Source organism: Camponotus floridanus, unplaced genomic scaffold, assembly GCF_003227725.1.
Source record: "Camponotus floridanus strain SB8 unplaced genomic scaffold, Cflo_v7.5 scaffold4, whole genome shotgun sequence".
Taxonomy (NCBI): Eukaryota; Metazoa; Arthropoda; class Insecta; order Hymenoptera; family Formicidae; genus Camponotus; species Camponotus floridanus.
The window spans coordinates 3,777,458-3,797,948 of record NW_020229547.1 but is presented as its reverse complement, the minus strand read 5'-3'; the positions used below and the strand labels follow the sequence as shown (position 1 = coordinate 3,797,948).

Below are 20,491 nucleotides of genomic sequence, written 5' to 3'. Positions count from 1 at the left end.
CGATACGATTAAAAATTTTATATTTGATCGCGCGATGTATATACTTAATATGTATATACTTTTAACGGCACTCCCGGTTTCGATACGAACGAAAATCCCATTTCACTTACGAGAATCTACTTTGAGTCAACAGGACAGGAATGCAACGATACAACGAGCATGGATTAAGTCCAAATCGGAAAGAAGACGAAACGATTGACGGAATAGAGGAAAATGAAGTTCACCCACTCTTTTTCGCGCATAATTATCCTATCTCGTATCGAACCTGGACGCTAAGTACGATTTCAGGTGCTCCGCCCGGACATATTATGCCTCTCGCGATTGCTATATGCTACACCAGGCTGGTAGACGGTAAAAGAAGAGGATACCCACATTTTTTAAATGCTAAAAATCAACAATTTAAAAAATGGGAAGGCAACCTCTTTTACCGAACGAATATCGTACCTAGGGGAATCCACTCGACGGAGTCTCGACAGGATTAACACACGCTGAGCGTATGGCTGTAGACAAGCAAAGAGAAGGGATCTATTAATAATCATTCCGAATAATCGATCGAGTTCTAACCGATTCGGGCCGAATCAATTGACGAAGCAGAGCGTGTCCATCACTAAGCCAATCGAGCGCGAAGCTCGAATCCGCGCGCCCAAGTACATTTCGTACTGACATACGACTCGATGAAACATTCCAGTTAATTGGCATCGGAAGTAGAGACTCGTTGATAAAAACGAAATTGGGATTTTGAAAACGCGAAAACGCGATAACGCGAGAATGCTAAACGCGAAAACGCGGTGACGAAACGTCGCCGTCCGCGGCACGTTGACGGCACCGACGACGCGAAAGGGTACTTAGCTTCCCTTTCAGGCTCCTCAAGATTTATCATAAATAGAAAAATTTAAGATAAACCTCAAGGACCATCCAAGTACTAAGCCCTCCCACCGCGACAAGGTGTACCCCATGGGAGGGTTATATTATATATAATTTTATATATAATATATAATATATGGAAAGAATTTGATAATATTGAGAATTTGATAATATATGAAACGTTTCACATCACTACTTCACTGCTCAAGAGCCACTGAGCGAATGATTATAAGTCAGAAATTTTACCGCGGTACTGTTTATATTGCCAAGGTCGACTATGTAAAGAAAGAATTTGATAATATATGAAACGTCTTTCACGTCACTACTCAAAATCACTATGTGAATGATAATAAAACCGTGTAACATATTAACAATAGCGCGATACTGTTTATCAAGGTCGAACACGGTGTTATTGATAATTCTCTCGTTGCCGAAATATTTTCTGTAATATAAAATATTCACGCGTGGAATATTAAATTATAGAAGTATTTTAATTTATTGATTATTTATATTAGACTAGTACAATATAAGATTAATTGATTATTTATTTAACTATTCATCATGAAGTCTTTCGTCATGCTAATTATTTGCATTTATAATTCAATTGTTTTATTTTGTGTTCCCTCAAATAATTTAAATTATATTTAGGTTGTCAAGTAGAACGATAAAGTAACACGCACGAAATATATTTGACTTTAAGTATTAAAATAATAATTATTGTCCGTAAAGATCGCAATGATCGAAATGATTATTTGATATTTTGGATTCGTATCACTTAATCGATTCTTAAATTATTATTAAATTGTATACATTATTAAATAATTAAATTGTATACATCGCAAAATATGCATTTCGAGATCGTCACAACGTAATTTTACGTATTATTTAACATATATAAAATTAAGTATTAATCATATCAAATTATTTCTTAATATACTTATAAAATCAATCGCGTTTAAAAAAAGGATTTGCCGAAACTTCTCGCATCATTATTTTGTTCGAATTCAATGGCAATAAAACTAAAGCATGCAAATTTTAATGCATTGCAAAGATTGAACGTGATATTATTATTAATTTGTTGCAAAAATATTTTATATATCATAGCATACATATACGCGCAAAATATTAAATTAATTTAGAGAACGGTACCGATGATGGAAAGTCGACAACACAATGTGCGTCCAACCGCATTAAATGCGCGTGCCATATAAGAACCATTGTGTGACTCATGGCAATGCTGGGCAGGGTACTTCCCCTTCAGGCTTCTTAAGATTTATCCTAAATAGAAAAATTTTAGGATAAACCTCAAGGCACCATCCAAGTATTAAGTCCTCCCACCTCGACAAGGTGTACCCAATAGGAGGGTTATATTATATATAATTTTGTATATAATATAATATATTTTGTGGAATTTATTTTGTAATACACTATATAAATTTAAATTCGCAAATATAAACGATAAATAAAAATATAAAAGATAAGAGAAAATCTACTATATAAAGCAATGTTCAAAATAATTGATTTTAAAACTAATTATTGCAATTAATTCTTACATTTTTACTTTTAAATAAATATATTTTAATGTTATAAATTGCGTAATTACAAAATAATTTATATTTCTTAGATATAAACTTTTAAAAATACGATAAATAAAAAAAATGTTTATTTTTTTATATGTGAAATATTTAAATAAATATATTAATATAAAATATTTTATAAAACATAAGAAGTATCTGAAAATATTAATGAATAAAAAATTTTATAAATATTTTAATAATTTAAAATAAAATGGAATATTTTTTCAAAGAAATAAAACAAAACGAGAAATATGTATATTTTGAATATATTTACCATTGATAAATAATTTGTACATTGTTGTGTCCGCGGAACGATATATATCGAACGCGCACGACATAACCGATCCGCACACGCTGACGTTTGCGCACTCGTAAATAACACGGTTTAAAGTATACAAGAACTTTAATAAACCACGAGTAACATACAAGAATTCAGAATAATCATAAAACGGATTACAGAGAGACGCGCATTCGCGCAGCTTGACAGCTGCGCTCAGGCTCTTTGACAGTCGTTGTTTATAACATCTTGACAGCGCACGCGGAAACGATCTTCTTCCGTTGACGTACTTGCCGCCGAAAGAATTCAACGGGTCGCGAATACATTCAGGAGGACGAGACGCGGGGACGCAACAATATAATAAAGAATGTGATAAATAATTTATATTAATGACTTACATCATATCTTATTGATCCATCCATTATCAAAACCTTCTTTTTTTTTTGCTTTCTTCGTTTTTTCCTCGTGGCACTTCAATCCGTTGCACTCATTTAAATTCCTCGTTGCACGTACATTCATTCACGAAAAGTTCCTCGTTGCACTTGCAATTGTGTTTAGAGAAAGAATTTGATAATATATGAAAGGTCTCACATCACTACTTTATTGTTCAAGAGCCACTGCGCGAATGATCGTAAGTCAGAAACATTACCGCCGTACTGTTTATATCGCCAAGCTTGACTTAAACTGTATGTTATTGTTACAATTTATTGACATATTTTACGAGTGATTGCTGATTAAGAAAATTTAAAGCATTTGGTCAAAATTTATTTAATTATATAATAAGTATCGTTAGGGAAATTATTATAATAAGCATCAATAATCGAAAGATCAGAACAAAATTAATTCTTTTATCCTCTTTTATATATCCTCTATTTCTGTTTTTATTCACAGTAATGAATGATTGCAAATCGATAAAGATTTGTCGTTGCGATACAGTTTCATGTCGTTTATCGTAAGTTAATTAATTTTTAATTATTAATAATTATATCAAATTATGTTTCGATACTAATCGTAAACGTGTTTAGACAAAAAATTCAACAATATGCGAAGCGTTTCGCACTACTACTTTATTGCTCGAGTGTCATCATGCGAATGATAACAAAGTCGTAACATATTAACAATAGCACGCTACTGTTTATATTGTCAAAGTCGAACACTGAGTTATTGATAATTCATTGCGAAATATTTTACGTACTATAACATATATTGTTGTATACATGAAAATATTAAATTGTAGAAGTTTCTCAATTTATAAATTAATTAAACGATTATTCATTAAATAATTAATTAACATACGAAACATTTCGCATTATTACTTTATTGCTCGAATGTTACCGAGCAAATAATAGCAAAACCATAACATACAAATAATAGCACGCTATTGTTTACGTCGTCAAATTCGAACATAATGTTATTGATAATTTGTTGCCGAAATATTTTATATAAAATATACACGAACGGAATATTAAATTATAGAAGTATTTTAATTTATTGACTAAAGTTGGTTATTCATTAAACAATTTATCACGGAGCTAATTATTTGAATTTATTCGATTGTTTTACTACGCTTTTTCCAAGTCAAATTCTATAATATTTAGTTTTGTATTTTAAAAGACTGACTTATAGAATAAGCGAGCTAAATAAATTAATAAATAAATGATCTTGAGAAGAAAAAGAAGACACATAAATAAATAAATAAATAATAACGTGGAAAGAGAGAACATACTAATATTTTTATATAACAAATTATTATTAATTAATTATTATTTATATAATTTTATGTCAAATTTTCGCATAACTTCAAATAAATGTAAAAAATGGTCGTATTTAAAACTATTTTATTCTTAAGCTTAAAAGCCTCTATTTTAAAAATCATTTGTCAGATTTAGAATTTATCCTCTTCCCCCTCTCGTCATCGCCTTAAAAGTAAAGACGTGTTTTGTTTCCAAAAAATTGCATAATTTGATGCATTCCGCGGGATGGAATCAATTTTTTTCGCAAATTTTATAGTAATTATCATAAAATATAGACTTTTATGTGTAAATTAAAAAAATGTATAAATAACAAAAAGCGCTTTTTGTTATTATAATGTGTTTTTTAATAAATTAATATTGAAAAAAGAAAGAAATGTTGTTGTTTCTCTGCGCTCCAACTACCGCGCATTGGCTTTTATATCATTTTCTTTTTAATTTTTTGATTACTTGAGCCCAATCTCTCAATTAATTATTAAAATTAATAGGTACGTAATCAATTAATCGAACGATTGCATTCCGGCTCGCTTTTTCGATTGGCGCATATATATATGTATATATTTCCAAAACTAATGCAGATATATTTCAGAATAAAGTTATAGCCAATCAAAAGGCTTATAAGCCACTTTTAGACGCACTTTTATTGATAAAAGAGGATTCGGAATATGGACCTATATATTTTTATCTGAAATATTTTTTCAAAAAAAGTATCTTTTTTTTCGAGATATTTTAAATAGATATTTAGAATAGATATTTTTTTCAAGATATTTTATAGAGATATTTTAAATAAATATTTTAAATATACAAACGTATTATAATATATTTAATGATATTATATATTTTTTTTATTAGAGAGCTTAAGATAACAAAAAGAAACATTTTAAAATTTTCAGTGGATATTGTTGAGATTTAATTTTATATAAGTTATCCTAAGAATATTTCATTTTTGGGTTTCCTATGGATATCATGAAAATTCAGTATACTCAGTATATTCTAAATATATCTCATTTCTGTCTGGGTTCCGATCACATGTGTAAACGATTCCTAGGGCCTAAACGTTGTAGGCCAAGGATGGCCGCGAGGGATTTTTAGTTGGTAAGCCTCGCTGCAATGCACTTAGCGGCGAGGAGAGCCCAACACTATTCCGATCGGCGTTGGGTTTAATTCGGTCAGGTCTGCCGGTCGGAATGTGCATTTTCCCCTCGTAAAAAAAACATTTTATTTACAAATATCCTCCAGATAATTAAAAATTTTTGAGATATATCTGATGATTTTTGTTTCATATAAAACCAACTCTTACATCGACTTCTCCATAAAGTCTGTTCTATAATACGTCGTTTGTCACTGTCATATGTTTCTATTGGATGTCGGAATGCAGCCGATGTTCCATGAAGAGAATTCATTTTCGAAAATGAAATTCTTTCATTGGACCATCATGTTGCGTTTTGACATTATTTTATTTTATTGCACATCACATTTAATGTAGATTATAAAGAAAAGTATAAAAAAGTTTAATATAAAAAATTGCTTTTTTTTAGAATCATCATTTAATGAAATAAAATTCAATTTATTGAATTTTATTGTTACATGTATAATTTATTTTTTCTATCTCTATCGTGAGAAGAATAACTTACAAATGCATATGACAAATAAAATTATTTCAATAATAACATTGATATTTATAATATATGTTTGATTGGATAGAAAAATTATACAATTAACAAAGTATGTACATCAATTACATCTATATGGAATGTATTTCTGATAAATTGAATGTAGCACAGACATGAACCAACTGGCTGTTTTATTATGGTTTTATCGAAAAGCGTATCTAGGCGGTGGAAAATGGATGTATCCGTCATGTGCGATGTAGAAGAAAAAGCGTTCTTTGAAAAACAGCGGCGTGACATCTTTCAGGTTTCTCTTTGCCGGAATTTTGCAACTCTCCTTTAGAGTTATTTTAAATTAATTTTAAATTCCCATTCCTTTCAATTAACATTATATATATTAGAAATTATTAGTAAATAAGTTAATCTTTTATTATTATTTAATATAATCCTGAAAAATAATATATCAAAACGCATATTTTAGAAATAAGTTAATCTTTCACCATTATTTAACATATAATACTGGAATATATCAAAACGCATATTAGAAATAACATTCATAATTTTCATATACATATTTTCCCGTTTTGTATTTCTCTTTCTTTCTCTTTCTCTCTCTCTCTCTCGCTCTCTTAAATATTTAGAATATTTGAGACATAATAAAATAGAAACTTATAAATTCATTCATTCACACAATATATTGTGATTAATCGGAAGAAAGATTTATTTGCTAGTCATTTGTATTTCATAGTATCATGAGAATAAGAAGTTACAAGAGATTCCTAAGAAACCTAAAGAAGTTTCTTGTTACAATTGCAAAGAATTATCATTCGGATATTCAATGTTGTGTGAATTATCGAGAATATAAATATCGTAAATACTGAAATCGAAACTTTTCGATATTGTCCTTATTTCATTTTAAAAATATCGCAATTAAATTGTAAATAAAATGCAATTTATGTAACCGTACTTGTATTTATATGTACTTCTTTTCTCTTTCCCTCTCTCTCTTTCTTTCTGTCCTTTTTACTCGAATTATAGTATTTAATATACAATTAAAATACTTCTTATACAATTTTTTTTATTTTGGTTTACTTGCCTAATGTCAACATTTTGGCACTTCCAGTCTTTGTTACTTTCCAACTTGAATGTTAGAATATGTAGCCGAATTTTCTTTTTTTTATACATATATCTACATAGTAGCAAAGCATAAGGAATCACAGATTTTTCGATGAATATGAAGTCAATTTTGTTTTCTATCGAAAATTTGATAAAATTTTTGATTTGTCCTTACTTCATTTTAAAAATATCGCAATTAAATTGTAAATAAAATGCAATTTATGTAATCGTACTTATATTTTTATATGTACTTCTTTTCTCTCTCCCTCTCTCTCTTTCTCTCTGTCCTCTTTATTCGAATTATAGTATTTAATTTACAATTAAAATGCTTCTTATACAATTTTTTTTATTTTTGTTTACTTGCCTAATGTCAACATTTTGGCACTTCCAGTCTTCGTTACTTTCCAACTTGAATGTTACAATATGTAGCCGAATTTTCTTTTTTTATACATATATCTACATAGTAGCAAAGCATAAGGAATCACAGATTTTTCGATGAATGTCAAGTCAATTTTGTTTTCTATCGAAAATTTGATAAAAGATTAGTCGCTCACAGTCTCTTCTCAATAACATCTTGACAAACTGAATTTTTAATAAAATTTTGAAAAAAAAATTTGAAACTTACACCCTGCTAGAAAATATTAGAGCCAAAATGAGAACTAATATTATAACAATAATAAATGTCGTCGAATAAAAACATGTTTAATAAAAATATATATGTTGTGTGTGCGTAAATGTGTATAATTATCGAAGACTCGGATTAAAATAGTATTCAATTTACTGTACAAGATATCTAAAAACTATTCCAGTTTTCCGAACTCAATTTCTTGCTCGATGAAGAAAAACAAGTAAATATTTACTTTAAGTTACAGAGCGTATATATAATTTTCATTTAGACATATGTTATAAAGGATATATTCCTAATATATCCTCTATAACATATGTCTAAATAAAATCTAATTCCTATCTATAAAATATCGACATAATTATAAATTATAAAATTAACAATGTATATATTTAGATATTTCGAATATCGTCGAAATAATATTAATACTCTTGAATTATCCCCGGGAGTATCGGGCTTCGTATTCACAAAAATTTATCACACGACTGCTTTAATAATACTTCGGTGCCGTGCGCATAGACAACTTTTATAACTATATATTAACAAATATAATAATACAACATATATATATATATATATATATATATATATATAATTTTGCATTTGTAGACATTTCATGAAAGAATGAATTTCATGATTTGTTACACATTTTTTATGACTCTCTCTTAATATCATATACATATACAGATATGAATTTATTCTACTTTTTACAGTAAAGACTTATTGTTAAAATTTGTATAATTTCAATGTAACGAAATTTTTCTCGTTTGACGAATAACTTAATAAAATTTAAAAAAAAATATTGTCATGGTAACACACAATAATATAACTACAATAAAAAAGTGACAATAATAATACTAATACAATAATAATACTAATACAATAATAATACAGTGTGAAAGTTTGTTTTATTTTATTGTAAAATTTCTCATTAAACTTTGTCTGATTCATTTCGGATTAAGAGATTTCACTATAAGATTTCACAAACTTCCTTTATTTAATGATAGTGATAGCAATGGATGCATTCAGCAAAAAAATCGCTTAATAGCAATCGAATGTGATTGGTTCCTACTTTCAGATCCAGCACATCAGTGTTGAATGTTAGAACAATATGATGCAACAATTTTCTTTGCTGAACACAACCAATGATAAGAATGATGGCGACAGCTAATGATGTATAGTAATGATAATTATAGCGACACACTATAGAGGATGTCCCAAAAACTGGCAGTTTCTCTCAATGTTACATGGAGTATAAGAAAGCTAGGGAATTTTGGAAGACTTAAACTGCCATTGTATGAAGAAATGGAAATATTTGTGGAGCTTTTTATGAGAGCTCTTTTTATATCGCGATAAACATCACATAAGATGTCAATATATTTTTGTTTTGAATCTTAACACGATGCAAAAATTATTGCATTGATATTCAACCAACGATCTTATCCGAGAGCAGAAGTGCGATAATTCTGGGACACTCTGTATAGATAATTTTAACAATTGTGTACACATGCAGATACTGAATATGTGTGTGTGTGTGTGTGTGTGTGTGTGTGTGTGTGTGTGTGTGTGTGTGTGTGTGTGTGTGTGTGTGTGTACGTGTGTGTGCATGTATAATAATCTTATTTGCGCATTTAAATATTTTCCTCTATTTTCTTCATACTTAATTTTCATCAGAAGATCCACTAGAACTTTCTGGCATAGTGTTGAACCAATTTTCACGAGCCCCGGTAATTCTAAGTATAAAAATATTTAAAAAATCTATGTAGGAAATTTTTCATGTGCATAAATTATCTCTTTAAGTATTGAATATAATTATATGTATATACATTATATAAGTATTAAATATAATTTTTTCTATAGATAATTTCAGTAGCGTTTATAAATAATTTAATATATTAAAAAATTATTTTAGTAGAGTTTATAAATAATTTAATATATTAAAAAATATTCTAAAAAATTATAAAGAGTATAATTTATCTATATTATTATCTATATTATGTATTTATATTGATTAAATATATATTACCTTGTACGTTGGCGTGTATTCGTCGGCAGTGTAAGTGAAGTTCTATAATACTGTGGTGTGGCACTTGATGTTGCTTCGTCCGGTCTTCTATGTAACGTCATGGTTTCATGAAGAGAAGTGACTAATTCGTCTTCGTTATCTAGATAGTAACGAGAACCTGTAGCACTTTTGCAATTCTCGCATTCGCTTCGATAATCATCTGTGTCATCGTGCAGAGTCGGTAATGCTTGCATACTGCATGTACATGTCATTGATTCGAAGCTACCACTTGCATTCATTTCGTTAGCTGCACTTAACGAAGGCTATAGCAAACAAAATTTTGTATTCAATAAATGTTACGTCTCTCTCTCAATGAGATTTATATTGCAATAAATTAAGTATATCAACAAGTTCTGTACTATTTTTTTATAAAATTCAATATTGATTAAAAAACAAATTATATACATATGGTTCAATCATGAAATAATCTCCATCATTTTTCAACATTTCTTTCCATTTTTCAGATAAGTTATAGATTCTGATTTCATAGAAAATCCGATCTTATATAAATTTATTAAGCCATTTTCTTATTTTTTAAATATTTCTAAAGAATCCCGCATAAATCCTATGGAAAAGTGGTTTCAGTGAAGTTGCTTAAAAGTTGGATAGATTAGTGGAAAATAGTAATTTGCAATTACTATTTCGTAGAATTTAAGTAATTAATTTCGTTGGATTTAGTAATAAATTACACCCAACTATCTTGATCAGTTTGATAAAATGAAATTGATCAGAAGCACATTGTTCAGGAATTTGGCTGAGTTCTTTTTTTCTATCCAGCATATTTATCAGATATAACGCTTTTAGATATTATTTGTTCCAATCGAAATAGCTTTATTTGATAGAAAATTTATAAATGTTAGAGAAATAAGAAAATGGCATAAATTCATTGCAGATAGAGACTAGGAGTTTTCTATCAATTTAGAATCTAGTTTTCTATCAATTTAGAATCTATTAGAACTTTCCTGCAAGATGGAAGAATGCGTTAAAAAAAAATAAACATTAAATTTTACAAAAAATAGTGAAAAATTTATCTAGACATTTAATATTTTTACATACCGTATATTCGCGAGTCTTCTCGGATACATCTGTCGTGTTTGTTTTATACGTTTCAGATTGCGCTATTAAACTAGACGCTGATGATATTGGAATATCATCCGTATAAAACATATCCATATCTTTGGTAGAATTTTTGTAGTTGTTCGGGGAAGCAGCAACTGCGGACAATTGCACGGAATGCGGCAAGTTTTCATGTGGCGCTACGATTCTGCTCGGTGATAAGCGAAGATAGTCTTTCGTCGAGCAATCGGTCAGAATATCCTTCGATGTGCCAGTAATGCGAGATGTTAACGTTCGCGAGATTGTGCGATGAGAAGACACGTCCGAATTCGGCAGAGTTGCCGATATCGTGAACGCACCAACATCGCTTTGACGCTGAAAAATCGTCGTATGCTGGCGATAATTCTTGGGTATAGTAGAATGTGATATCGGCAATAATGATTGTTGTGTACTGGTGCTACTCATCCCAGAATGTTGACTGTCGTTGAAATTAGTCGTACTGATCGGGATGGGTAGATTTTCATACGTATTTGTTCCCATTGTGAAATTCGTAGTAGATGTACTCGTATTCAAACCAACAGTGGATGTTGCATTGATATTTTGGTTCATCGATCGATAATTGCCAGACGAATATATGCTGGGACTAGGAAGCGGTCTATTCGATGAAGATATCAGGGGTGTGCTTGTATGATTATCATTGGATGAGGCTTGCGTGTTTACAGTTAATTCATCTTGTGCGTCTGCGACGACCGATACGTTTGTATGATTGTTAATATTTGGCATATAATTGTCGGAAAAGTTCATCGACAATAACGTGTGCGGATTCATTGATAGCAGTTGCTCCGTTCTCGCAGCAGCGATTGCCTCTTCGTAGGGCGGAGGCGCCTCACCACGTGGGAAATAATTGCTACCAGGTGGTTTCCATAGTGAGTAACCTGTTCCGCAAGATATATCATCCATGGGAACCCCATGAGGCAACCCTCTATCCAAATATCCCATATTGCTTAAACTTCTCTGATCTTCTCCGAGTTGCCTGTTTTCTCGACCCGCTACACAAACTACAGTTAACACCACTTATTACATTTTTTATTTTGTAATAATGTGATTTATTTTTATCTCGATATTACATCGTTTCATGTTGAAGAAATTAAAATTTAAGACTATATATAAGACATATACGGACATTATGTTACCTTGTATTTTACGTTGACGCAGACGATGTATCAGAAAGAATAACAGACTCAATGAAAATATGGCTGTCACAAAACTGGCAACTGATCGTAAACCTACATCATAATTCGCATTTCCGTCTATTACGTTAGTTCCTGCTCCGTCGGCTTTGTCGTTAGATATTGATGACAATGTATCATCCAAGCAAATAAATTCGCAACAGGTATTACCTCGACGAAAAGATTTGCAATTCTCCTATATTATATAGAAAATTAATTTTATATAACTTTTTGAATTACAAATTCAATTGGCAATTTTAAATTGTAAATTTAAATGTTTTAATTGCAAGATTTAGGATATATTATTAATACTACATACCTCGAGAAATTTGCAAATAAATGCTTTACACCACTTTGGATTGCCATTATCACAAACACAAAATGTACATGGTTCAGGTCCAGGAGTATAATAGATACCACTTTCAAAAATGCGTCCAGATTGATCTTTACAAGCAACTCCGCTTTCTGCATATACTGTAAATATTGAGACATATATATTCGGTATTTAGACAGAGAAATAACTGAAACGAAATAACTGAAACATGTATTAAAAAAAAACTAATAGTTATCTATAATGGGGAAATATCTATTTCTTCTATTTATGCTATTATGTTTATTGTATTTTTAATAAAATATGCTATGAATTAGATTAGAATAATTAAATACAAAATTCAACAGGATTTAACGGATCTATTCAAATCTTATATAAAAATTCCTCGAAAATTTTCTGATCTTCCAGATATTGTTACTTAAAATTTCAAATAAAAAGAATGTGTTGAAGATCTCTTGGTGTAAACAGAACGTCAACTCAAATTTTATAAAAAAAAATCCTTACAAATTTCCTGATCCTTCAAATATTTTTATTCAAAATTCTAGATAAAGAGAATATTTAAAAAAAGATATTTTTATACAACTTTACACAATTTTTTTATTGTACATATTTTTTAATATTTGCCGCTTATACTAAGGAAAACAGAGACATTTGCAAATATATAACTGAACATGTATATATATATATATATATAGCTGAATAGCAATATAATTGAATAACTTTTGCATTTAAGAAATAATTAAATACGTTTCACTCACATAATATTTTCATTTTTTACTAAAAATTAAAATAAAGAATATGTATGGTACATTGAATATTTTGTTAAAATATTGAATATATAAACAGATACATATATACATATGTATGTATATATATATATATATATATATACATATATATATATATATAAACATACATAATATATTTTGTATATTGGTTTATTGTCAACTGTTTATAATAAATTATCAAAGAGAGAATATTTTAAAATTCCCTGAGTTCCAATAAATTTCCACAATCCCCTGATTTTTCCAGCTATATATATTTGAAAATGCAAGAATGCATATACTGATATACACGTATATATTCCTTCAGACTTCACACACACACACACACACACACACACACACACACACACACACACACACACACACACACACACACACACACTTTACATGAACGAAAAAAGGAGTATAGAATTAAATACATAAGATATTGTAAGAAATTAGACTTATGTCAAACTATGCATTAAAGATTTTAATTAAAGAAATTAAATTAATCAAAACAAAATAATTTCAACTGCTTTTGATTAATCGAATTGCTATAATCTTCAATTCATTATCTGATATGAGTTTAGAATTTCTTATATTTAATTCTTCATATTTAATTCTCCTTATTTCGCTTTATATCTGAGCCTCTGCTGTAGTATATATCATTTGCTCCATTTTTATGATAACCTTCGAGAGCGTCCGACTTTAATCGAACATGCGGATACAATATGCGAACGTTTGCACAAAATCGATGGCATTATAAATAAAAGGTAAAATAGAACACGCATATATGTGTGTGTGTGTGTATGTGTGTAATAAATGCGCACCCATCCATATCGCTATCGTATAATGAACTCACCCTTGAGGCGAGTGAGGGTGAATGTGAGGACCGCATAACTGAATAGGTTACCGCTGCTGCTGTGTCTCATTCTGCATCTGTTATCTCGTCATAGTGGTGTGTCCTGGTGCGCAGCGATCCTTTCCTCCAGCAATTTTATTAATTTAATCGTCGATGTGCCAAATACGTGTGATCGCATCTTGCTTCACGAGGACATCATCGGCTGTATGGGAATAGCGTGCAAACTTATTTTGACAATTACATCTCACCTGACGATGACGTATCTATATGCGTTTTATTTTATCAATCTCGAGACCGCGATGAGGCCGCAACAAAACTCGAACGCGATTCATGCACAACGACTCCCGGAATGATCGATTAATAAAACGGACGGGTTGTTTCTGGATGAGCGAAATACCACTATCACGGTAGCGCCATCTTCGGTTAAGATAGAAAGAGAATAGACAATTTTTTGATTTGGACACCGCGAAATTTAACGTCCATTTATAGGGTGTTCTCCAACTAGGACATGCTAAATTACACTGTGTAACACTACGTAAAATTATTGTTGGAACAATTAAAGTGTAGGTTTAATTTCTGAAAATCTCTGTAGAGGGCGGTTTTGGTTTTATAATATATTAGAAGGCCTCTATTGTAATTAAAACATGGTTATGATATAATATGTTGTGTGATTTTCCGATTGTTGTAAACAAATTTTAGAATTATAATTCATTTTTATATATTTTATTTTATATATCATATTATATTATTATTATTATGTTATTATATTATTATTATATATTATTTTACATATTTTATTTTATTTCATTTATTTTATTTTCAAAGATTTCACCACAATTAAACAGTATTTATAAGATTTCTTACAATATTGGTAACATTAGGACATTTTACACGTTTGTATTTTACTGGGTCAAGCAATGTGATACTGTGTCGTTGAAATACATCGTGTTGGACACAGAGTTACCTAGTAAATGCTGTTACATTAATGTTATATAGCAATAATAAAATGCAATATAAATAGTAATTTGGTGTTTTGATATAATTAAAGCTTCATTTTGCTATTTTTCAGACAACTATTATATAAAAGATTTATATATTTTCAATAATAAAATAATAACTATACTTAAAATATTCGTCATATAACTCTTGTAATTACCTTCAATACAATCTAGAGTGGCTTTGCGGATCGCCAGTTGCATATCTCTGATGTATAGTATTCATAGTCCGTTGTTATATTTAAAATCATCTTAAGTACAATCTCAAAATGTTAATAAATCAATCACATAGCTGTATTAGCATTACTTAAGACGATCTTAAGACATTATTTAAAATGATCTTAAATATACTTGAGATGTTTTTAAATATAAAAATGGACTATTAATTGATACTAGAACATCAAAGTCTTAAATACGCGTGTCTATTTTTATCTTTTTTTCTAGATTACATTTTAAAATTATATTCCAAAATGTCCTTTCCAATGTTATTTTGCAAAACTTAAATATGTCTTTTTATTTAGATTAGATTCTAAAACGTCCTCTCTCCCTAAGGAAAATTTTATAATTAAAATTTTATGATATAACATTTCAAAATCTTTTCCAACGTTTTTGATTAGATTTTGCGTCGACTATCGAGTAAATTTTTCCTTGGAAAGAGATGACGTTTTGGATTATAATCTAAATAAAAAGTAGTATTAAGTTTTGCAAAATAACATTGGTGCAATCGAGCCTTAGTTATTGACTAATCAATTTAAATGTATTATTTAATATAAGTATCAAACGATCGATGTAAACTAGGGCCAATGGCCAATGAAAATCTAATAACGTTGCCTAAAATATTCAGTCCGCTGAATATAGCCAATTTCTCTTTCTTTCAATGGATTTTCTTTTGTAAATTATGTTTATTGTAATTCTATTTCGTGTAAAATTACTTAAATTATTACGTGTACCTATTAAACATAAGGATGGATATAATAAAAAATATAATCTTTCGTTAATTTAAACAAGAAACAAAGAGTATGCATAATGACTTGCGATAGCTTGCGCATGAAAGACAACTTACATTGCTCTCTATATAAGAATATTTTCGACATGTGACATTTTTTGTAGTTCTTTCTCGATAAAACACACCGCTATGGCTGTAAATAACGATGAATTTGCAAATGTGGAAACAGAGATCGTTAAAGGTGAACAGGATGATGTATTGAAAGAATATTCACAATTGAAAAAGGAAAGAATACAGAAGCCTCATGCGAAAGCATTAGCTTTGAAAATCATAAAAGTAATCTGATATTTTAAAATTTATATGTATGTACATATATATAATAAAATTAATAAGGATATATAATTAATCTCATTATGTATATGTGTGTGTGCAATGTGTTTAAATGTGTGTTCCTTTATAATGTTGATTATATTGCTAAGTTTCTTTTTCTACATATTATATATTATTTATATATCTAATAATATATTTTAATGTAAATTTTTATAATAATTTATAATATTAAAACTTTATTATATAACTTTATTATTAATTTTCTATTTTATATGTGTGAATATTCAGTATGATATACCACAAGTAACTGCAAAATCTGCATCTCTTCGCATCGAGGAATTAGCACGACCTACCAAACAACGTGCATTGATCACATTAAGAGAGAAAATACCAATATTGTCGCCAGCATTTGTGAATAATCTTATTAAAATTATTGAGGCTGAATCCTGCTTAACTCCAGAGTACATATCATATGTTTTATATCATATGTTTCATAGATAAAATTTCAAACTTAATTTTATATGAAGAAAATTGTGTTGAATATTTTTTAATCTTTAATTTATACTTGTAAGAATTTCTGACATAATTAATTGCTTGTAGAGAAGCAGCGCACAGTCTTCGCTGGAAGAAACGCGGAAAGAAAAAGTTAACACAATTTTCACCCCTCATGAAAAAATGGAAGAAAAAGATCACGGAAGATATTACATACGCAACAATGCTAGACAAGGATGCGACAATGTGTCAATATCTAATAGCTGAACACTTTATTAAGAGCATTCTTGGACATCAATGTCAAACACCAAAGAAGGATATTTGTAAAATCGCGACTGTGATATTTAGACATTTAACGTCTCTTAATAGATATATAACAAATGTTCAAAATGGCGATCGGACGACGCAGCAGTTACGCTTTTTGGCTGATATAGTAGCTTGCTGGATAGCTGAGATACTTATTGAAGTTGCTGAGATCCATAAAGAAACTTTGGAGGAATATTTTAACAAAAGACAGATGAAAATGATAGAAGTAAATGATCAAATAAATAGTGAAAATGAAGATTGGCAACAGATAGATCAGGAAAAAGATAGAGAAGAAAAAGATGAAAATATAGAAGATAAAGCAAGAGAACAAGATATAGAAACAAAATAATTGAATGAAAAAGTGCAAAATGAGGACAGAAGAAATTAAAATATTAAGAAAAAATAAAAAATGAGAAAAATATAGATAAAAAAAGAAAATGGAAAATCCATAACAAATAAGAAAGAAGACAAAATGAAAAATAGGAAAGAAGGAACAGTGGAAGAGTAAAAAACAATGGAAGCTTACTAGGAAAGTTAATGGTATCAAAAATTTATAAAGATATTTAGCAAATAGAAAATGAAGTGTGCGTAAGATCAAGAAAATATTTGAATATGATTCAGATAGAATAAAAAAATGTTTTGGAATCATAATTATGGACACAGATGCTAAAGCAAATATTATTGCATATTATTGACGTTGACTTGATTTAAAAAAAAATGCCAAAGTTCATTTTGATTTATAGCTTTTTGTTATAATCTTATCTCTCTCATTAAAGTTAAAATTTACTTTATTTATGTTAATTAAGTTAAGTATTAATTTTGAAAAGAATTCTAAAAGTAACAAAATTCATTTCACTTGACATTATTTTAGTTTTGAAATGTGTCTTACGCTCACATTAAGTTCAAATTACACTATAGATTGCGGGCTCGGTTGCGATTGGAATTGACCAATCAGAGAGCTGGTCGACAAATTGTTCTGCTTTGATAGCTAATCAATCTTTCGTTCTTATGGCGTTTTCGAATAGTCGAATTTAATCGCTCCGAGATAGTTTACTATAGAGACCCTTTAATCAAAGACTGGCCATCAGGTAGAGTGCGTGCATATGGAGAGTGTGTCGTCCATGTTTATGCAAAATCCTGCGAGAGAGACAGATATAGAGATCTATGCAGAGACTCTAAATTTCATGTACACGAATGTGTGCGAATGTATATGTTTGCAGATGTGTCTATATCTTGTGCAATTAAAAAATAACAGTAAAATGGATGGATATCGAGTATTCTGCAATAATTCGTCTGCGAAAGGATATATGATGTGAGTATTTCCTAGAGATGCCAAACGTCGTGCTGAATGGATAAAAAACGTTAATCGTAAAAATTGGACACCTACAAATCAATCATATCTTTAATCATATCTTTTTATTTATCTTTTTATTTATCTTTTTTTTATAATATTAATATTATTAACATTTAAATAAAATTTAATATTATAATTTATACAATATTTCTTATTTTACCTATATATATATATATATATATATATATATATATATAATATTCATTTATTTATAATTTATAATATTTATTAATAAATATCATTTATATTCAAAATGAAGTAATTAAAATTTGAATATGAGTTGCATAAAAATGGCGGGAGTTGCATAAAAATGGCGGACCAATCAAAAATGGCCCCCTAATGGTCAGTCTCTTATTAGAGGGTCTCTAGTTTATTAGATGTCATTGACCAATCACGACCATTCTTCTGAAGAATGTAACCATACGGACTAGCCTAAATCGACTATTGCATCGCTTCTTGTCATGCGTTGCCGTCCTGTATGCAGGAGCCTTAAAGCGTGCGAAATTCGAGCATCTAAAGCGAACACACCTTGAAGTATAAAAAGTGCATTTAATAATCGCGTCATATATCGATCAAACTTCAAATTTCTTTCGATATAAATATAATAAAAATAATACTCATAAACGCCGTTTGCCGTGTATCTGCCGAAAATAACGAGACAGCTTCGCAGCGATATATAATATTTAACCTTTCATTGATATAGGAAAACAATTATTTGAAAACAATTATTGTAATTTATATAGTTAGCATATAAGACGAATTGTAAATTGCGGATATGGTAATTTAATTATATTTATGCTAATTAATTTGACTTAATAAATTTCTATACACATACACACACACACATATAGTATATATTTTTTATTAATATATATTTTTTTTTAAATATATTTTTTCATTTTTGTTAATTTTATATTTTTATTTTTTATCTTATCAAAATTATTTTCTATTTGTTCAAAAGAATATTAAAACTATTTCTTTCTTTTTAATTATTCTATACTTTTTTCATATTTTTCAGGATAAAATTTATTTAATTCTATGTTTCTTTCCCCTACAGGCATCCACATCTAAAAAGCATATCACTGGTGCTGTTCGTAAGAAAAATACAATAAAATTTGAGCTAACAGAAGAGCAAAAAGCTGATATAAAAGAAGCTTTTGATTTATTTGATCCAGATGGTACTGGAAAAATTGCTACTAAAGAACTTAAAGTTGTTATTAGAGCTCTGGGTATTGAACCAACAAAAGAAGAATTAAAAAGGCTTGTAGCGGATGTTGATCCAGATGGTCTTGGCAAATTATCTTATGAAGAATTTTTAAATATAATGACAGTGAAGATGTCAGAAAAAGATTCAAAAGAAGAAGTATTAAGAGCTTTCCGTCTTTTCGATGATGATGATACGGGGAAGATATCTTTTAAAAACCTGAAAAGAGTTGCACATGAATTAGGAGAAAATCTGACTGATGAAGAAATACAAGAAATGATTGATGAAGCAGACAAAGATGGCGATGGGGAGATATCCCAAGAAGAATTTCTGAAAATTATGAGAAAGGCATGTTTATATTAGATTATTATTGAAGTACGTAATGTGCTTTTAATATGTGTTATATGTTCATAAATCCAAAAGAAAGACTGATATATGTATTAGCACAATTATATATTTTTATCAATATTTTTTCATGGTATTTATGTGAATATATTTAGTAAGAGATTCCACAAATATATCAAAATATATTTAAATAAAAAGTATATATTAAAATAAAAAATATTAACTATCTTTTAAATCAAATAATTATTTTTTCACTTTCTTAGACTTTTATTTTTTTCTCTTTCTTGACATATTATTAAAATTACTATTATAGTAAAATATAGAAAAAAGCATAGATTTGAAATATGATAATTATACCTTGTATATCTTGATTTAGTTATATTTAATATAGA

At 29.0% G+C, this 20,491-nt stretch overlaps 3 protein-coding genes across 4 annotated transcripts; 2 read left to right on the top strand and 1 right to left on the bottom strand.

Annotated features, from left to right (window-relative positions):
• Positions 1 to 8,621: 8,621 nt before the first annotated feature.
• LOC105259574 lies at positions 8,622 to 14,741 on the bottom strand. 2 transcript variants are annotated; one of them, XM_011271593.3, is made up of 6 exons: positions 14,128 to 14,741; positions 12,490 to 12,644; positions 12,135 to 12,366; positions 10,942 to 11,990; positions 9,847 to 10,148; positions 8,622 to 9,553 (listed from the first exon to the last, which is right to left on the bottom strand). In XM_011271593.3, exons 1-6 carry the CDS (start codon positions 14,195 to 14,197, stop codon positions 9,481 to 9,483), a joined length of 1,881 nt encoding a protein of 626 aa, XP_011269895.1. In that variant the 5' UTR covers positions 14,198 to 14,741; the 3' UTR covers positions 8,622 to 9,480. The 2 variants fall into 2 exon arrangements, with proteins under 2 accessions (XP_011269895.1, XP_011269894.1); XM_011271592.3 differs by having other exon boundaries at positions 8,623 to 9,553; positions 10,942 to 11,999; positions 14,128 to 14,740.
• Positions 14,742 to 16,257: 1,516 nt separating this feature from the next.
• Positions 16,258 to 17,568, top strand: LOC112638909. The gene is made up of 3 exons (XM_025411491.1): positions 16,258 to 16,404; positions 16,687 to 16,859; positions 16,999 to 17,568. Exons 1-3 carry the CDS (start codon positions 16,258 to 16,260, stop codon positions 17,543 to 17,545), a joined length of 867 nt encoding a protein of 288 aa, XP_025267276.1. The 3' UTR covers positions 17,546 to 17,568.
• A 1,467-nt stretch (positions 17,569 to 19,035) lies between these two features.
• Positions 19,036 to 20,259, top strand: LOC105259575 (caltractin). Its single transcript, XM_011271595.3, has 2 exons — positions 19,036 to 19,328; positions 19,608 to 20,259. The coding sequence occupies exons 1-2, from the start codon at positions 19,326 to 19,328 to the stop codon at positions 20,115 to 20,117; spliced, it is 513 nt and encodes a 170-aa protein (XP_011269897.1). The 5' UTR covers positions 19,036 to 19,325; the 3' UTR covers positions 20,118 to 20,259.
• The last annotated feature ends 232 nt before the right edge of the window (positions 20,260 to 20,491 follow it).

Bases quoted from the DNA above. Each gene is read 5' to 3' on its own strand.
- LOC112638909 (XM_025411491.1), top strand. From the start codon at position 16,258: ATGGCTGTAAATAACGATGAATTTGCAAATGTGGAAACAGAGATCGTT. The intron at 16,405-16,686 runs GTAATCTGATAT...GTGAATATTCAG, and splicing joins TAGCTTTGAAAATCATAAAA to TATGATATACCACAAGTAAC. The intron at 16,860-16,998 runs GTACATATCATA...AATTGCTTGTAG, and splicing joins GAATCCTGCTTAACTCCAGA to AGAAGCAGCGCACAGTCTTC.
- LOC105259574 (XM_011271592.3), bottom strand. From the start codon at position 14,197: ATGAGACACAGCAGCAGCGGTAACCTATTCAGTTATGCGGTCCTCACA. The intron at 12,000-12,134 runs GTAACATAATGT...TGTTAACTGTAG, and splicing joins GCGTCAACGTAAAATACAAG to TTTGTGTAGCGGGTCGAGAA. The intron at 9,554-9,846 runs GTAATATATATT...TTTTATACTTAG, and splicing joins AATACACGCCAACGTACAAG to AATTACCGGGGCTCGTGAAA.